General features: G+C 37.8%; 1 protein-coding gene across 1 annotated transcript in view; it reads left to right on the top strand.

Moving 5' to 3' along the window:
- Window positions 1-17019, top strand: part of ppp1r16b (protein phosphatase 1, regulatory subunit 16B) — a 127941-nt gene extending 110922 nt beyond the window's left edge. The window contains exons 6-11 of the mRNA XM_038300095.1: window positions 2587-2711; window positions 11809-11937; window positions 12024-12099; window positions 12321-12450; window positions 12564-12699; window positions 16183-17019. Of these exons, the coding sequence (XP_038156023.1) occupies window positions 2587-2711; window positions 11809-11937; window positions 12024-12099; window positions 12321-12450; window positions 12564-12699; window positions 16183-16656 (1070 nt within the window). The 3' untranslated portion in view covers window positions 16657-17019. The remainder of the gene's footprint in view (window positions 1-2586; window positions 2712-11808; window positions 11938-12023; window positions 12100-12320; window positions 12451-12563; window positions 12700-16182) is intronic.
- Window positions 17020-18165: the final 1146 nt, after the last annotated feature.

Genomic DNA, 18165 nt, shown 5'->3' with positions numbered 1-18165 from the left:
ACAGATTATATGGACACTGCAGTGTAAGTAGAACAGAAGAGGAAAAATAGAAAAAAAGGAGAAAAGATGAGAGAAAGAGGAGACAAAAGGAAGATAATGATAAAACATTTTCAGTCTGCTGCATCACCTGCAAAGAGATGTAAAAAGAACAGCACAACCAACAGACATGGTACCAGACATACAATAAAGTACCCTAACAATATTTTACTTTTTGGTTTTCATGAACACGTTTTGGAAATTTTATTCAAACTGTCTCTTATCTTACCATGTAAGTTTGGTCATCTAAAAAGCTTTTCCCTTGTTCTCAATGCAAAGATATGAAGCAGATTCAGTCCTGTCACATCTATGAAGTCTATGTGTCTCATTATCAGCCTCAGTTTTTATTGTGCATCTCAGTGGAAAGGCAAGGCAAAGTTTATTTGTATCGCACAATTAAGTACAAAGACAATTAAAGTGCTTTACATGAATTAAGCAATAAAATATAAGGCAAATTAAATCAGAATTAAGCTTAAAAATGTACCTTGTGCTACGCACACAGTTAAGAGTGACTAGGTTATTCTGTGACAACCCAGTTGTGGTTATTAGTAGTCCAAACTTAATGATTGATTGACTATCTGGGGATGAAAGTAAAATTAGTTAGGTAATCAGAATCTCCAAGAGGTCAAATTAATATGATGTCATCCCAGCAACTGGAGCAATCAGTTTTCATGTTACCCCTATGCAGATGTGCGTTCAGGAGGTGCTGTAATGCAAGGGAGGCATTTCTAGTGACATGATTACAGCAATTTCAGCAACACAACGAGATGGGCGTGCATCACAGGATCGACATCCATCACAGGATGCACATCCATCCTGTGATGGACGTGCAGCCAATCATTGGTTGTTGGGTGGCTTTTAAAAAAGCTGATGAAAGAAAATTCTCTTGCTGGATCTATCACTGTTCTCTGATCTCCTGCTGTTACTGCCGATAGCTTTAAGAGTGATTTGTCCTAGTTGAACCAAAGGACTGTGGAAAGGAACTGTGACCCTGCTAAAGCTCCTCAAACAGGGAGCGTCGCTGTTCGGCTTTCCATTGTGAATAAAATACCGTGACTCACTTGGTAAAATCCAGGTTTTCCTTACTGAGGTGAAACTAGCAAGAAGCTGATAGAAGCTCCCTCTATTTTACGTTGCAGTGACGCAACAGTGGTGGAGCTTGTCACCTGCCATGTAAATCACTAGCGATATGTCAGGTGAGCAGAAACACCCAAATTTGGCGACGTGTTTGTTGTCAACGCACCTAAATAAGTAGAATTATATTGGTAATCCAATTTGATGTTTTACTCTGATTGTGACATTTTTAACTTCCCAGCTTAGAGCAGTTGGGGCATTTAAAAATGAAATGCTTATCACCCTCCCAAAAAACGACCCCATTAGACCAAAATACAATTCAAAATACATACATTTGCTTTGCTTTCATCATCGAAATGTATATACGACTGTGACATTCCAAATGGAGCAAGAGACCGGTTTTCTTTAATAAGCCAATCTAATTTAGGAAAGGTTTACTTTTTGTTTACTTACATGAAAACATTTTGATTATTTTCAAGCTGTGGTCTGTCAAGGCCAAATCTCTAAACAGATGCATAAGGTTTGTAAAATAAAACATTTTTGAAGCACTACAGAAAACAAAACAAAAAAAAACTCTAAAACAATAACTACAGTGAATATGTAAAGGCTGTGAATTCACTTTAACCGTGATTGTAAATTCAGGCAAGCCTTCACCACAATCACTGGCTGACTCTTAAGTTGATTCCTGCTACAAACCCAGAGGTTTAACTTGAAATCCTTTGGGTTGGAAGGTGGATCCCTGGAATGGTGGATGCTATTCTGCTAGTCCGTGTCATGGGAAAGGTCAGAGAGCTGTGATCCTGAGGGTAAAATATGCAGAGTCAGGTGACACCTGTTGGCTTTTACTACTTATTTCTGAAGCTAGTCCCTATTTTACAGGATTATCTATTATACAGCTCCCCAAAGAAAGACAAAAAGGGACCCTTTCTTAAATTACAAACTCAAAGCTATTCTTTCATATTATTATTTCTTTTAAAAACATTTTACTCCTTTAAATTGGAATTTTTAGGTATAATGTTTCTCATTTTTGTAGTTTTTTTTTTTTTTTTTTTTTTGAGACATTTTATGTTTAGATGGCCACTTATTAAAATGTTGACATTACATTTATTCACTGCCTGGCTCGTCAAAGGATAAACCTGCATTTTATTCTGCTACTTCAAAAAATAAATATTTAAAAGGATGTAGATAGGGAATGACATGGTTCTGAGTTTTTGATCTATTATATCATCCTTGCAGCACATTTAACCGTATACTCTGTTTTTGTATTTTCTTTAATATAGTCTAAAGCATTTATTTTTGCATGCAGGAAATGTTGTGTTATTTTAAAAACATGTTCCTGTCAATAAAAGATGCTGTTTATTGCTGTAGCTCTATCCAACTAACATGGCCCTCAATTGCAGCTACACATCATTCTGTTTTCAGAGGATAACTTTCTCCTACTTTAATTAATCACGCTTCTGTTTACATTATGCTAAGGCATCACTCAGGAGATGATCAATGAAACACGAGCATCCACCGAGAGGAAGATGATGGGAGACATTCAAGAGATGCTGAGATCAGGAGATCAGGTCAACCAACAGGACTCTCAGGGAGCCACGCTGGTGAGAAGGTTTTTTTGTGTTTTATTTATACATTCTCAGTTTTACAAATAGTTCAAATACAGACAAAAAAATGCAAATAAAGAAAAACGCAATTGTGAAATAAAAAATAAAATAGTGCGAATATAATAGAAGTCAATCTGCTTAAAATAAATAAAAAAGGAAAAGAAAGAAATGAAAAATAAGTGTGAAGTCTGCTGAAAGGTAATACAAACCTTTGTAAGTAAAAGGACAATCTGCACCAAACAATTGAAATATAGACAAATACATGAAATACATGTACTTTGCATGTAATAAATAATGATTAAACGCATCCAAATACTCACACTGTTACCGTATAGTGTAGACATGTGCAACATAAAAGGCTGCCACATTTGATCAAAAGTTGCAGAAGTCAAATTCTCTCTAGATGCAATAATTAGTCATTTCCATCATCCAGGTCTTGAAATATGGGAAAGTTTAATTTTTCCACCAGGTTAAGATGTTTCTTTTTGCAATGACCATGTTATATTGTATTGTTTTTTGCTTATAGCGGGTTAGAGTAGTGCACTGTTAGAACCCAGCCAGTATAGCATTGCATGGGTGTGGAGTGACGTGGAGAAGCACGTGAAAATATCTGACCAAAAATTGTTTAATTTGGGAAAGGACCAGAAGAGATGGCCAAGACTTCCCTTTGCTGATTTACATTTTGGACAGATTGGGGAGGGAAAGGATAAGAAGAGTTGTAGTGCATGTGTAGTGCTTGAATAGTGAAGCCTATGGATCACTTTGAACTGGATAAGTTGATGCCCAGAGTTTGTCTAACAGCTGTGGATGGCAGGAAGGGAGGGATTATAGACATCTGATTTTAATGCCAAGATCTTCCTCCAAGGCCTCCTTTAGGTTCACAGTAGGAGCAGATTCATAAGCTGTAAAAATGTTGGCAAAATAAGAGACAGGCCTCCTTAAGTTGGGAGTCTGGTTCAGAAGAGCGCACAGACCTGTGGGGCAGGGAGAGATTCAAAGTTTGTTATTTTTTCGCGTGTGTAATCTCTAATCTGGAGATAGCAGGATAAATGTGAATGTGGGAGTGAACCTTTTTCCTTTAGCTGTGCAAAAGTAGCAAAAGATTGTTCAATGTAAAGGTCTGCTAAATTGGCAAGGCATTTTTCCAGGTTTAAATGTATTATCAGTCATAAAAGGGGGAAGATGGGGTTGTGACAAATAATGGTATAAGCTGAAAAATTTAGTAGATTGTATGCTTAATATAATTTGCCAAGTTTTAATGCTGGAAATTAGGCAGCCTACACAAACAACAAATTGGAGAACCATTTACCTACTTAAAAGCTAGGGATTTTTTTCCAAATAGGAATTCTTTGTTCTATTGTAATATTGTTTTATAAGTAAATTGTACACAGAGCGACACAGAAACAGAAAGCCAGATCCTTCATGCTGCAACTGCATGAAGGATCTGCGACAAACAGTGCCACTATGCAGCCAACAAGTAAACAATATTTTCTATTTCTAATCTAGAAATGGTCAGGCAATCAATAAAGCAACAAGTTTGCTCCTAATATCAAAGCACATACTTCTTGCATCTGTTAAGTTGGGAACTTATTTAAATTGTTTTGTTAACACTATTTGGTAAGATTAATTCAATTTTTCCTGTGATGGATATAGAATTAGAAATTAATTAAGTAATATGTTAAAGAAAAGGTGTCATTTTGAAGCAAATGCACTTAAATGGCAATTTGCTGTAAATTTTACATAAAAACTGGGGTAATATTTACAGGATCATAAAGTCTCTTTTTTCAGGTCAAGTCCTGCACATTTTGGTTTGGTAATGTCGTTTTTGGAAATATGGTTTGCCTTGAATCCCGTAACAAAGGGAAGAGTTCAAAAGCTTGAAGAAAAATGCTTTAACTATAAATATAGGTAAAGTTTGGAAAAGATAGAGGAACCTCAGGAGAGCAATCTTTTTATTAGGTTCACACACCCTATCATAGATAAGGGTAGCATCTTCCAGATTTCAGTGTTAGATTTAACCTTTTAAGCCTTTTTAGATAATTCAGTTTACTTTTGGTATAACCAAACCTAAGTATTTATGTTGTCTGTAACAATGTGAAAGGGCAAGCTGTTAACAAAATCTGGATTCATGCCGTTTTTGAGAGACATGAGTTTGCTTTTTTGATCTCGTAGTGTGGCCAGATAGGTCACAAACTGTATTAATAAGTTTGAGCAAAGGGGGAAAAGACTTCTCAGGGTTAGAGAGAAACAGGTTTACATCATCTACTCCACTATACCTAAGATTAACGCAGCAAAGGGGTGGTAGTTCCTCTTGCTGATGGCGACAGGTTCCATCGCTAAAGCAAGAAGTAGCGGGCTCAGTGGGCATGCCTTGACGACCGGTACATTGCAATGAGAGAGTGGGAGATCTGTCATAGTTGGTGCAGCTTTCCAACCCAGGAGGCAAAATTATCACCAGAACCAAAGTCTTTTATCACCGCCAGGATGTAGTTCCATTCAAGTTGATCCAAATATTTATCGCAACAGTTAAAACAGAGATTTTGGAGTCTTTGTTATATCTGGCATACATTTTATTCATCCACCGTGTAACATTGAAAAAAGAGAATCTCCCTGTGATAAATGCAGTAGTGAAGGAGTGGTTGAGCATCTGTTAAATAACAGGAGCTGTTTCGTCTGAATCTGCTTTGTCAAAGTCTATGTTAAAGCCGTCTGGGGGAAACCACTTTTCCGTTGGGAAAGGAACGTTGAATGAAGGAAGTTAGAAATTTGCTTGCCATCTACAAACATTTATTAATCTCTTTTGGCTCTGTAGTGAAGGTACCCATTTGTGTCTTGATTTTATTAATTCTTCGCTTAGCCAGTATGCTTCTGAGCTGACGGGCTAATAGTTTGTCTGGCTTGTAATATAGTTCAAAATGCTTCTTATTTTTTTACCTTTAATAGTACAGTACTCACTTGGTAGGAGAGAATAGTGTTATATTTTGATTAGCAGTTTCATAATCTTGTTCAGTTTAGAAGATAAGGGAGTCTGGTGGAAGCCTCTTTCAAGGTTTTTCAGCTTCACCTCATAGGCTATGACATGGCCCTGTGTAACAGCTTTTGAAGCTTTCCATAGGGTGGAATGTGTAACGTTTGATGTGTCATTATGGGAGAGATAGTCTTATATAAGGAAAGACGTTTGTTAATTGGGCTGGATACATTTAAAAGGTAACGGGTTGAATCGCCAGTTAAACATAGGTTCTCTCCTAACTAAGTCTATTTTTAGTTTAATAGGGCAAGGATCCAAAATTAAAATAGTGTGGTATTTGGTGTAAGTTATCACAGAAGTCAGTTTAGCTGCTGTTAGAAAGTAATTAATTGTTCAGTAGGATTTGTGCACATGTAAAAGAGAGTCATCTCTGCCAGTAGGATGTTGAAGCATCCAGATGTCGACAAGGTTTTATAAATCTAATGAGGTTATTTATGGTAATTGTGGAGCTGGAAGGAGTAATGTGTGAATAAAGCTTATCAGTAAAATAGTTCAATATTGTCTGGTGAAAGAGTCTGGGATGAGATTAAAAACTTTTCTAAAGAAGCAAGAGTACCGGTAATCAAAATTAAGTGCTGGATGGACAGAAGGATGGAGTACCAAAAGTGGTTTGTAAATGTATCTTTATCTTTGTAGTTCTCATGATTAAAGGGACTGTACCTTAGAATGAATGTTGTTTAAAACGTCATCGTAAACTATGCAGTAACAAAGTCCTCCGACACTTCTACTTTCATTACATACAGAAGAAATAGAAGCAGCTTAGTTTCGCTAATCCAGTGCACCTAATTTAGTGATCATCAATCATTTTAACCACTTTTATCAACTATATTGAATTGCAGATGTCAATGCAGTATCAGTATATGCAATGTAACAATCTAAAAGCAGTGAATGGATTCAGTTTCTGAGAGATTATCTATTTCCTGTGCTTTAAATGCAAACTTTGCAAATTCGAAAGTATTTGTACTCGGACAGGAATTATGTGTGTAACCATATCTATATTAAGTGCTTTTAAAGCCTTAAAATGAATAAATATAACGTTTTAAAATGATTAAAGGAAACAAACTGAAGTATTGGAAAATAGTTCCTAAACCTCGTTTTGGACCTAATGTAAGCGATGTGCTGCTCACTTACAAACTCACTTCTCCGCACAGAACTTCAGCACTAAGAGGGTAATAAAGTGTTAACGTTTTTAAAATTATGTTTACTGCAACAACATCTCAGGAGGCTTTCAAACCTTCAGAGCTAATCAGGCATTAGAGACTCATTAAAACTTTCTTAAAGGCAAATCAGATGTGAGATTTTAAATGCTCTGCAGGTTCACTTTTTGTCCGTGGGTGAACATTAGTAATGTAAAGAAACATAAAACATTAAAAGGTAATGAATGACAGTAATCAATATACCACCCGTTTGAATGAAGCATAAAACAAACTGATGGCTATAAATTATTAAACTGTGTTTTTCAAACTTCCCTGTTGTTGGGATTGTTTAATACCATACAGACAACTAAATGACTGTTCTTTATTCTTTTTGCCAAGATACGTATATATATATATATATATATATATATATATATATATATATATAAAAAGAGAAAACCCTGCATAAAACGTTTTTGCATTTACAGTTTATATCAGGTTTACCGTATTAAAGTGGGAGCTGAATAAATCAAATCCCAAATTTAGGTGATTAGTGCAGAAAGGCATTGCAAAGAGCATTAATAAAAATATCTACATTTAGTTTTCAAAGGACGATTCTATGTCAGGGATCTAAATGAAGACTTTATTATGTGATTTAGCTTCAATGTGGACATATGGTGAATTTGGCTGAAAATAGCGAAAGGTTGGAGGTATCCTGAAATAATCTTGTTAAGCTTTTTATGCTCATTACAGATTGTCTGTTGGAACCGTTGTCCCTTTGATTTCTGCGTCCTGTTAATCTTTGTTTGAGCATGATGAAGCAAAATGGAGCATGCCTTATTAAAATCACTGGCAAGGATGATTGGGAAAAACCTGGAACTGGTTAGGCTGTTGTATAACAGTAATCTTTTGTTTTTTCCAGCTAAATTCATTTAGTCTGCTTGTGTTTTGATGTGCACAAGCAGTGACGTCCCAAACCTGTGACCTGACATGTTAGGGGAAAGGACTAGTTAACAAAAAACGATACCAGGCCATTATTTTTAATTTAAAATTCTTCATTGTTGCTTTTAAGTACGTTGGAAAGCCCTAGTTTGCTGTTTTTGAAACATAATTCAACATATTAACTTCTCTTTGCTACTTAGTTTAATCTAAATCTGTTTGTTTGTTTTTTTTTTGTAAAAGTTAACCTACTCATCCAGAATACTTTCATGGATAAACGGGTTTGATTTCTAAATAATTTCAACTCAAATCAAATCAGTCTAGGGTGATTTAAAACGAAGCCATTCTAACAGATCTGGTAAATATTGTGCCATAAATCTAAATAATATTGTTTTACAATTAAATTTGATCAACAATTCAATGCCTGTTGGTAAAATTTTTACACATCCTTTATAATTACTAGCCCTGAGCAAGCATGCGGTAACATTAAAAAGGAAACAAGAAATACTGCAGTAAAACCAGGCTCAGTGTAGCTGCCCAATATTCTGCTACTAGCTGTGGGTTTAGGACGACACTAGATAGACCAAGCAAATGGTAATCAGTACTTTTCATAAAATCATCCTTAATTTTTAGCTTTTGATAGGAATAATAATGACTTCATCTTGAAATTCCCTCATCTGGATCCGAGTGAAAGTAATCAAAGCCACTATGATCATCTGTTTGGAGCTGATTTTTTCAGTACAGTCCATAACAAACATACTATATCCTCCATTACCTTCAATAATAAACTCTCACTGAAACTCTGTCCTGAAGCAGAGGGTCTCAGTGATTCGTTTAATCAGCCATTAATCCTGAAACCAGACAGAGATCAGCCCTCCATGAACTGAGTGACCTCCAACATTCCTCACAAGCTTCTGTTTGCTCTTTTCCACTATGTAGTATTTCTCAATTTGACCCTTTTTTTTTTCTTGTATTTTGTGCTAAAAGTGAGGTCTGGCACAAATTGCTGTTTTAGTTTTCTGGATAACCTTAGCCCAGATTTTTAAATGCATCTCCTCCAAAAAATAACTTGCTTCTATTTCATATACATCTTAGCACAAAGCAACTAAATTTCATTTAGTTGCTTTGGGCTACATCTACTCTCATTATAAATCCAAAAGCATGATCCATAAACTGAATGAAGTATAAGGACTTTTTCCCTCCGCTGATTAGTACTGACTTGTTTATCTGAACATGTCAAGTACTTTTATTCAAAAAACTGTTTGCAGACTTAAACAGAGTTATGACCTTTTTAAACACACCTGCACCCCAATGCAGAGATACTATAAGTCCCCGTTAGCTTCAAGAATACGAGCTAATCTTGTTCATGTGAAGGTGAGTCCGTCTGCAGGGGAAGACATGCCGAGTCAACCTGTAACAGGAAAACAAAAATAAGATTCCAATTATATTATCAAAACTAAAATAGATCAAAATTCAGGTTTATTAAAAATAACCCAGCCTGTACAGTTTGCATTATTACAATCTTGTTCCATGAAAAAAAGAAATGCATGCATAGATATTTTTTTAAAGGGCCAAAAGTTGAAAGCAGTTTTCACCTCATGCGTTTAGAAAAACAGAGTGGTTAGTTTAAACTTTCTTTGGCATCATATGTTATTGAGTTGCAGGCACAATTATCTTCACTAGAACTTTTTATTTATTTATTTAGATCTCAACCTTTACTCTTGGATTTTAAAAAAGCAATCAACATTTGCAAATCTAACATCTAATATCGTCTAAGTTGACAAGATATCTCAATTTGTGCACGACCGGGAAACATTTTTAATTTCTGTCTCACAGTTTGATAAAATGTCCCTGCAGCTGACAAAAAATAAATAAAAATCACAGGCATTTTTCCTAAATGCAAAGAAAGCAGAGGTGGAGTCATTGTCACAGAGCTGCCCCAGCGCCCCACAGCATGAACAACCTGCACACAATGCTCTTAAAACAGAACAGGTAATGCATTTTAATACAAGATGGAATTTATACAAAGTTTAAAGAAAAGAAAACACAGCAACAACAAAGACTGTGAAATATTTTACAACTGGGTAAACTAAGTGAAAGTTAAATCTCAGAGAGCTTTTTGCAAAGTTTGCCAAAGTTTTTTTTTTTTTTCAGTTTGATATGAGGGGAGGACAATGTAAAGCAACAATGACATTTGAATTGAAAAAGCTTCCTGGATGGGAAGCGAAACGTCTTTAAACTTGGAAACAAAGTCCAGTGGTTAGTTCTTTGTTTTTTTTTTTACTTTTTTGGAAGGACCATGGCCTGGATGACTGAGAATCTTCACCAGCAAGTAGATGGCGCCTTACCCACGATTGTCATCTGCTCTACCTCAACTTTAGCTTCTCTCTGCCTGCCCCACACATTTCTTTTTCTTTAGTTCTTCAGTAGAGTCTGTTGATATGTTGTTGTTTTTTTCCACTATGGACTTTCGTAGCATCATACTTTTGTTGTTGGTGGTAATTTGAATTCGGTAAAGGGCTCAGGAGTATCTTATGCTAATGCTCCTTGGCTAAAGGGGTAGAGAGCAGGATGGCATATTCATCCCCACATTACATTTAGAGCCACCTCCTCAACCAAGGAGAACCAGAAGCCAGTGAATGAGGGTTAGTGAAGATAAAATGATGACTCTGATGGCACGCATGCACAGAGGAGATTATTTTACTTTAAAGATCTATATGGGTGTGTGCATGGCCACCAATCAGAATGGAGATCGGGAAAATCCACCTCTCTCAGTCAGAAGGAAATGTCTTTCCGATCTCGCCTAATCGCATTCAAATCTTCAGTCAAACATAACACATTTTTGATCTGATCAGCCCTTCAATCCAATAATTTGTTTCCATGTAATCGTAGCTACTCGTGGCAGTGGCTTGAAGAGTTGAAATGGATCACAGACATGTTACAACATTTTCTAGAAAGCATTTCCTTTCACAGAGCTTTTCAAGCGATGTGAAGAATATTCAATCTTGAGTCTGCTTCAATCATCAAAAATGTCCAACTATAAGAGAGCTGTTGTCAATTCAACCTGGAGGCACATTGACAAAGTTTACTAATGAATTCACTAAGTAGATAAATATAACTTATAGGTTTGAGATCAGTTGGTCCAAAGTCAAGGCAGCTCAGAACAAAATTAATCAGATTTTAGTCAGTATCCGATTTCTTGATCTCTCTATAAAAGTTATGTTCTAAATGTAACAACAAAGAGTATATCACTTAGACTTGATTGTTATTTGGTATACACACGGTGTGTATAAAAATAAATTTTGTTCAGTACAGCTCTCAAATATAAAGATGACAAACATCTTGTACATCAGCCTTCAGTACTTCATATATTTGAAGACTGACACCTCTTCCAGTTTCTAGATAAATACAGTCCTAAAAGTACAACTACATAAAATATCAGGCTGAAATCTTTGCATCTGGGTGAAATACATATTTTCTATTAGTGAAGCGTACTGAAAGCGGTCACAAAATACCAAAAAGTAAAAACTTAAAATGCAATATTTACGACTCTAATCAGAAAAGATTTCTTTATGAAAACACATTTTGTGGAGAAAAACCTCTTTGCTTTAACTGCTTCCCTTCAATATGCGTTTTCATTGAGCTGTTTTAATGGATGGTCAGAGTGCCAATATCCACATAAAACCATTTCCCATTTATAAGTAATTCCTCGTTGCAAGCAGGCAAGTGGGGAACATAAAGGCAGCAGATCATTTCCTTACAGTGACTGGTTTGTTTTTCCTCACCTTACACATTGATTGTAAGGCCTTAAGATTTTGATTTAGATCTAAGTTGCAGTCAAACTCACAAACAGGTGTTTCCTCTTCAGAAGTTATTCTTTTAATGATCATAATGCTACATTTCCTTTTGCATGAAAAACCCACAGTATACTAGAGCAAAATCAACTGTATAAACAAATCACTCATCTATTCATCATCCGTGCTTTGTGCAGCTCCACATAGCAGCAGCCAATGGCTACGTGCAGGCTGCAGAGCTCCTACTGTTGGAGGGGAGCGCTCGAGTGGACCTTAGAGACTCAGATGGATGGCAACCTCTTCATGCTGCAGCGTGCTGGGGTCAGGTAAGGCAAACACGGCAGGAGGATTAAAAAAATTAGCATGCACACTTAACCAGCAGTTTCATTTATTCTTGGGGTCTTTGTTTCAGATGCATGTGGCAGAGCTGTTGGTTTCACACGGAGCCAGTCTCAATGCCAAGACCTTCCTAGAAGAGACTCCAATAGGTATTTTAAAGAAGACCAATCATCTCTGTAGGGCTCAGTTTTATTTGAGATAAAGGGTTCATTACCACTGTAGGCTGGATTGAAAAAAAATCCTAGGAAAATTATCCCCAACTATGTAAGGTTTTTGTTTTAATATGTTATCTGCATGAGACTAAATAAGTCTCTCATCCCATGGTATGAGAGACCATGGGAGCTAACCTACCATTTTCTTGTTCGTTGAGATCTGTGTGAGGATGAGGAGTTCCGAGCCATCCTGCTGGACCTGAAACACAAGCACGACACCATCATGAAGTCTCAACTCAAACACAAGACCTCACTTTGCAGGCGAACCTCCAGCGCTGGCAGCCGTGGGTAAGTGCTGCCATCTGCTGGTTCCCAGGCTGCTGCAAGATGGTTTTAATCAAGATGGAAGATAAACATATTACTCTGTTTTATATTCTTTATAACTTCACCTGTGTTTACAGAAAAGTGGTCCGGCGTGCTAGTTTGTCTGATAGACACAACTTGTGTCGCAAGGAGTACGAGACTGAGGCCATTGTGTGGAGGGGAGGGAGAGAGGAGGAAGAGAAGGAGAAGGAGTCTGATCAGGAGAACAATCAGGTGGGAAATTCATAGATTTTGTAAAAGGATAAACGTCGTTCATAAATGTCAGGTTATCTGTAGGTATATCAGAGATAAAAACTACCTCCAACAGCTACAGAGAAGGAAACCCAGAGTGGAAAGAAACTGGCTAAAAAACAGTAAAATGTACTGGGAATTAAATGAAAAATACAAGCCTTTGTTTAAATAAGGTCACATGAATATATAAAAATACATTTTTGACTTTTGTCTATAAATAATTATATGTTTAGAATGATACACTGTCATTTTTTTTACTTGATGTCTGATGGTAATGATGACATTGAAGAAGAACACTTGATTTATTAAACTTGTAAAGAAAAGTGTGGGATCTGATGCCACTAAATAAAACCTAGTCCTGTCACCTGGCTTCAGAAATTACCCAACAAGGAAGTAGTCTCAACAGAAAAATATGTAAGTAATGTAAACACAGGGAAATTATCATTGCAGATCATCAAAAGGCTAACCATCTCACGGCTGCACCTGCATCATGATGTGTTGATGCTTTACTTTCAGGACAGAAACATGGAGGCTGTTTAGATATAAAGATTAGATGGATGGAGCTAAATATTGAGTATAATGGTGGTCATAGTCTGACAAAGACTTAAAGCTACAGTGTGTAATTTTCAGCGACATCTAGCGGTCAGACTACAGACCGCAGCAACATGAACATCTCCCCCCCACCGCTTCTCCCCCCCAACAGTACGGCGAGCGTTACGGGACAAATTTTCTTCTACGACGTCCACATCACCTACCCTCTCAAGTGATGAGGTTTGTTTACATAGATAATTTTACAGATAGTATTTCATTAGTCTGAGTAGGGTATAGATTTCATGTAGACTTAAGATAATAAATATACCCGTTATTTTTTCTACATCGTTGTGACGTTTTGGTGAGCTGCTTTGCATGGTGATATAAACAGAGGAAGTAATTGTAGTCATTAGTTTAACAGCGAGATTGTGTTCGCTGGAAGAATATATATTCCCCGTTTACAGAGTCCAAGTCATTTTGGTGGCACGGGGGTTACAACGCGAGGGAGAGGACGAGGGCGAAGGCAGGGAGGCCGTGCAGCTAGGGCCAGGCGAGAGAGGGGAGCCAGCGGGGTGAGAGCAGAGGAGGAAAGGCTTGAAGATCTCCAAAGGAGCCGGAGAGAAGTAACCGAGGTATATATCCAGAAAATTATTTTACAGAAAATTACTGAATCATTACCTGTGAAACGTCAGGGACGTTGCTGAATAAGTATACTGGAGAGTAACAGCATCATCACGCAGCATGTTATTGTTTTAGACAGGTCTGAGCATCCTGTACTCCAAAAACTGCAGTGATATTAGACAATTGTGTGTGTAGGATTAATTACCTGTCCAAGAGAAAACTGGCAACTTGAGCGTCACTTTGAAAACCTTTTTCCTCCATCAGTGACTTCCATCGTGTAAATGCCGTGCCAATGTTGATCCGTGTTTTTTGCCGTTTCTTGTCACGCTTACGTTATTCTCGTCCTGTTTCCGCTTCTTAGATGACGGGGGTTCGGTGTCCGCCGCTTTTCGTTGTGATACAGAGTAGGCATGATCCTCCATTCGTCTGATGTTTGGCCACACAGTGCCAAACAGTTTGCAAAGTCACTCACGCCTGCCGCCTTGTTCACCTTTCTTGTTACTGAGGCGCAGTATACCTGCTTCTTCTTCTTTGGTTTCAGGCAGACTAAACGCTTCTCAGGCATAATACTGCCATCTACTGTTCAGTACCGTCTCAGTTAATCTCTCTCAACTTGCCGTAGTTATTTTTGAGCGTCATGGGAGATCTCGCAATCGCTAGTTTGTTGCCTCTGCGCTTGCCGTAGCGCAAAGATGTCAGCCTCCATGGCTGCGAGACCCGCTCCTATGTAATTATAAATAACGAATTCTAAGGCAACACAAATATTATGGTTAAAAGGCTGAGCTCATAGGTGATGATAAATAACATAGTTATGTATAATATATTAAATTTCTGACTTTATATGCCTGTAATTATTACACACTGTAGCTTTAAGACAGTAGGTTGACTTCTTGCCAAAGAGTGACCATAGACTCCCTGTGAAATGGTTTGGATTAAAACACTTTTATTTCTTAGTATAGCCTAGTTACAGGCCAAACCAAAAGTAGAATATCTAGAGATTTTATGTAAAAAAAAAAAAAAACCACAGCCATCCACTAGAGGACACTGCTGTTCATTCATAAGCGTAACCTTTCTGGTATTTGCAATAGAAGTAATACCAGAGCAGACATACTAGAGCAGAAACATAAATCAATCCAGAGTTTGTTCCACAGTTATTTTCACTTTTTAATAACAATGCAAAATGTACTTAATGCTGTTCTGTTAGTATATATTAACACTCAATTCCTTCATTTATCACTTAAATGGCACTGATCTAATCACAGATTTAAAAGCTCTGATTGCACAAAGTCTCTCCCAGCACTGATTGCTGGATTACACAAAAATTTAGAAAGCTACTTCCCATCTACTTCATTAAGGTGAAGTAGCAAATAGTCTGACAGCATATAGTCTTGGTTTATCATCTCTGTACATTGAAACCATAACTGTTTAACATAGAGATGTCCCGACGTCAGATTTCTTATGTATGAGTACCAGTACTGACATTTTAGTCCTTGCCAATACCTTGTACAGATGCAAGTACTAAATCAAAGCTTTAATGTGATGAAAATTTTTTATCTTACTTTCTAACATGCTAAGCTGACAAAGTCAGACTTTTATCTTGGATTCAATACAGCTTAGTTGCAGTAGAGGGGCCTTTTCCAACAGGGCCTCTTGACAGCTGCAGGTAGGGTAAACCTAACAGTTTTAATTCTGTGATCTTTATCATTTAAGCCGTATCAGTTTAGATTATTGTTTTTTTTGTTTGTTTGTTTGTTTGTTTTTTAAACAAGTGCCAATACTTGACACTGGTATCGAGTCCAATAACAGTACCAGTATCTATATCGATGCATCCCCAGTTTCACATATTTCATCCTTTTTATCCAGCGACCCAATGAGTTCCTGTTTTGTTATATCTTCTTAATATTTCTAGGTTAATAATGTCTTCAGTCAGTTTTTATTACAGCTGTCACATTGTTGAAATATAATGATGTACAATTTCTTTTTTTTATTTTTAGCATATTGAATAGAAAATAGACCCCTATGTTAATGGAAAGATCCTCTTGTTACAGGACAAAACTATGGTTAAAAAAAACAAATTAATAATTTATCTTTCATTTAGACTATGTCATACATCGATAACTTGCATTTCAAATGTAAAAACTGTTGAAAGCAATATTTCCATCTAGTAATAACTGCATGAAGCACCACAATCTATTTTGAGTTGGTCTATCAAATTAAATGCCTGCAGAGGGTTTTGGCTTTATTGGGAAGGGATATACATAGAATGGTCTTAGCTGTAAAGAGATCAATGTAACCTCTCCTGATGCTTTACAGGTGAAGCCCATTGTAACTGTGGAACTACCAGAGGAGCCCAAGCTGCCCACCATCCTCAAAGATGGCAGCGGCACACAGAACGGCCTTGTTACAACTACGAAATCCATGCCACCTCAGGCGCCCCCCAATGGCAGCGCACCAACATCCAACAAAAGCGTGGTCGTCACCTCCCAGCCCTCACAGGAGGAGGTTACACCGAGAGAGCGCGCTCAGACATTGTCGGAGTTAAAGAAGCAGAGGGCAGCAGCCAAGCTCTTGAATCACCCCTTGTTTAATGGTCACCTTGGCAACGGCTCCACAGACTCCTTCTCTGATGCCAAAATTTACTCAGAGGACCCTCGGATGCCGCTGGTGTCCTCCAACGGTAATGCAGTTTACTACACGCCGGCCAGCGGTGATCCTCCCCTTCTGAAGTTCAAACAGCCCCTAGAGGAGGAGCAGCCCAAGGCGCGGACCTGCTGCTGTGTTTCATAGCCTCTTGGTCACGTGGTTGTTGAGAAAACAGTAAAAACTATGGAGGAAACGAAGAAAGTAGATGAAGAATATTTCTGTTTTTGATATCATGTTCCCATTCCACTTTAAACTCAGTCCAGAGAAGTTGTAACTTCATCGTGTGCGAGTCCTCCTTTATGTTTCCCAAAGCAGGCAGGTGGTAAAGAGCTGTGAATGGGGTTCAGAGGTGCAGGAGGATCTGGTTCACTCAGCCTATAATACAATCACATAGACTGGGGATTATTATTTTCTTTTACCTAATGAGGGGTCAAAAACCTTGATGCACTGGATTGGAAAAAAATCACCAATGTGATGTATGCCCTGCCCTCGAACGGAGCTTAAAGGAATAGTACACCCAAAACATGATTAGCCTTCATTTTCTACTCACCCCCATGCTAAACAACACCCTGGAGTACTTTTTTGATATCTCAAATGCATCTGGAGATCTGGGAGGCTTCTTGCTGTCTGCTGACATTCAAATAATGGAGGTCTATGGTGTCCGAGACAGAAAGGTCCATAAAAGTCCACAAAAAACGTGTCAATATTCCTCCATACTGCTCGTCCAATGTATTCCAAGTGTCCTGAGTGGGTAGCATCCAGAATTTACTCGAAACGAAGTCATTTAGAATGTTTTTAGAGCACAGTAGTGTATAGGATTTCCTGAAAGCGCGCACATGCGCGTTCACGAGCCTACGGAAGCCGGCAGACCAAACCAGATGAAAGTGCGCACTCAGCATCTGCTCTGCCAATAATGCAAGCGTAGAAGAAGAAATGTGCTGTTTACCTGTGCAAAGAAAGAAACAACGAAAGAAAAATGTCTGAGGACTTCAGTGTTGAGGAAGAGCATGAGTTCTTTGCCGAGCTGAATGCGCTGGTTTGGTCTGCCGGCTTCCGTAGGCTCGTGAACGCGCAGGTGCGCGCTTTCAGGAAATCCTATACACTACTGTTTATGCTCTAAAAACATTCTAAATGACTTTGTTTCGAGTAAATTCTGGATGCTACCCACTCAGGACACTTGGAATACATTGGACGAGCAGTATGGAGGAATATTGACACGTTTTTTGTGGACTTTTATGGACCTTTCTGTCTCGGGCACCATAGACCTCCATTATTTGAATGTCAGCAGACAGCAAGAAGCCTCCCAGATCTCCAGATGCATTTGAGATATCAAAAAAGTACTCCAGAGTGTTGTTCAGCATGGGGGTGAGTAGAAAATGAAGGCTAATAATTCATTTTACTTCCAGCAAACTGATCTTTAACAGATCAAGAAGGATTTTCATCCACGTCAAATACTGTGTTTATTTAAATAAGTCTGATTTATTTTTTTTCACCTGTTTTTGTCAGTTCTGAATGAGCAGGAAGTCCGTGCTTGAGGGCGGGCCAGGAAGATTGTAACACTTTGTTGAGGAGCAGCGAAACGTAGCATGAGGTCTTTGAGTCTGATTGCATTTAAACTGTAAAAAGGGAATAAATACAAGGAAACAATTTAAA

Source organism: Cyprinodon tularosa, unplaced genomic scaffold (assembly GCF_016077235.1).
Source record: "Cyprinodon tularosa strain WSP-4 unplaced genomic scaffold, ASM1607723v1 ctg10, whole genome shotgun sequence".
In the NCBI taxonomy this organism is placed as follows: Eukaryota; Metazoa; Chordata; class Actinopteri; order Cyprinodontiformes; family Cyprinodontidae; genus Cyprinodon; species Cyprinodon tularosa.
Note: the sequence above shows the minus strand (reverse complement) of the source record. Positions and strands in the feature narration are given on the sequence as shown.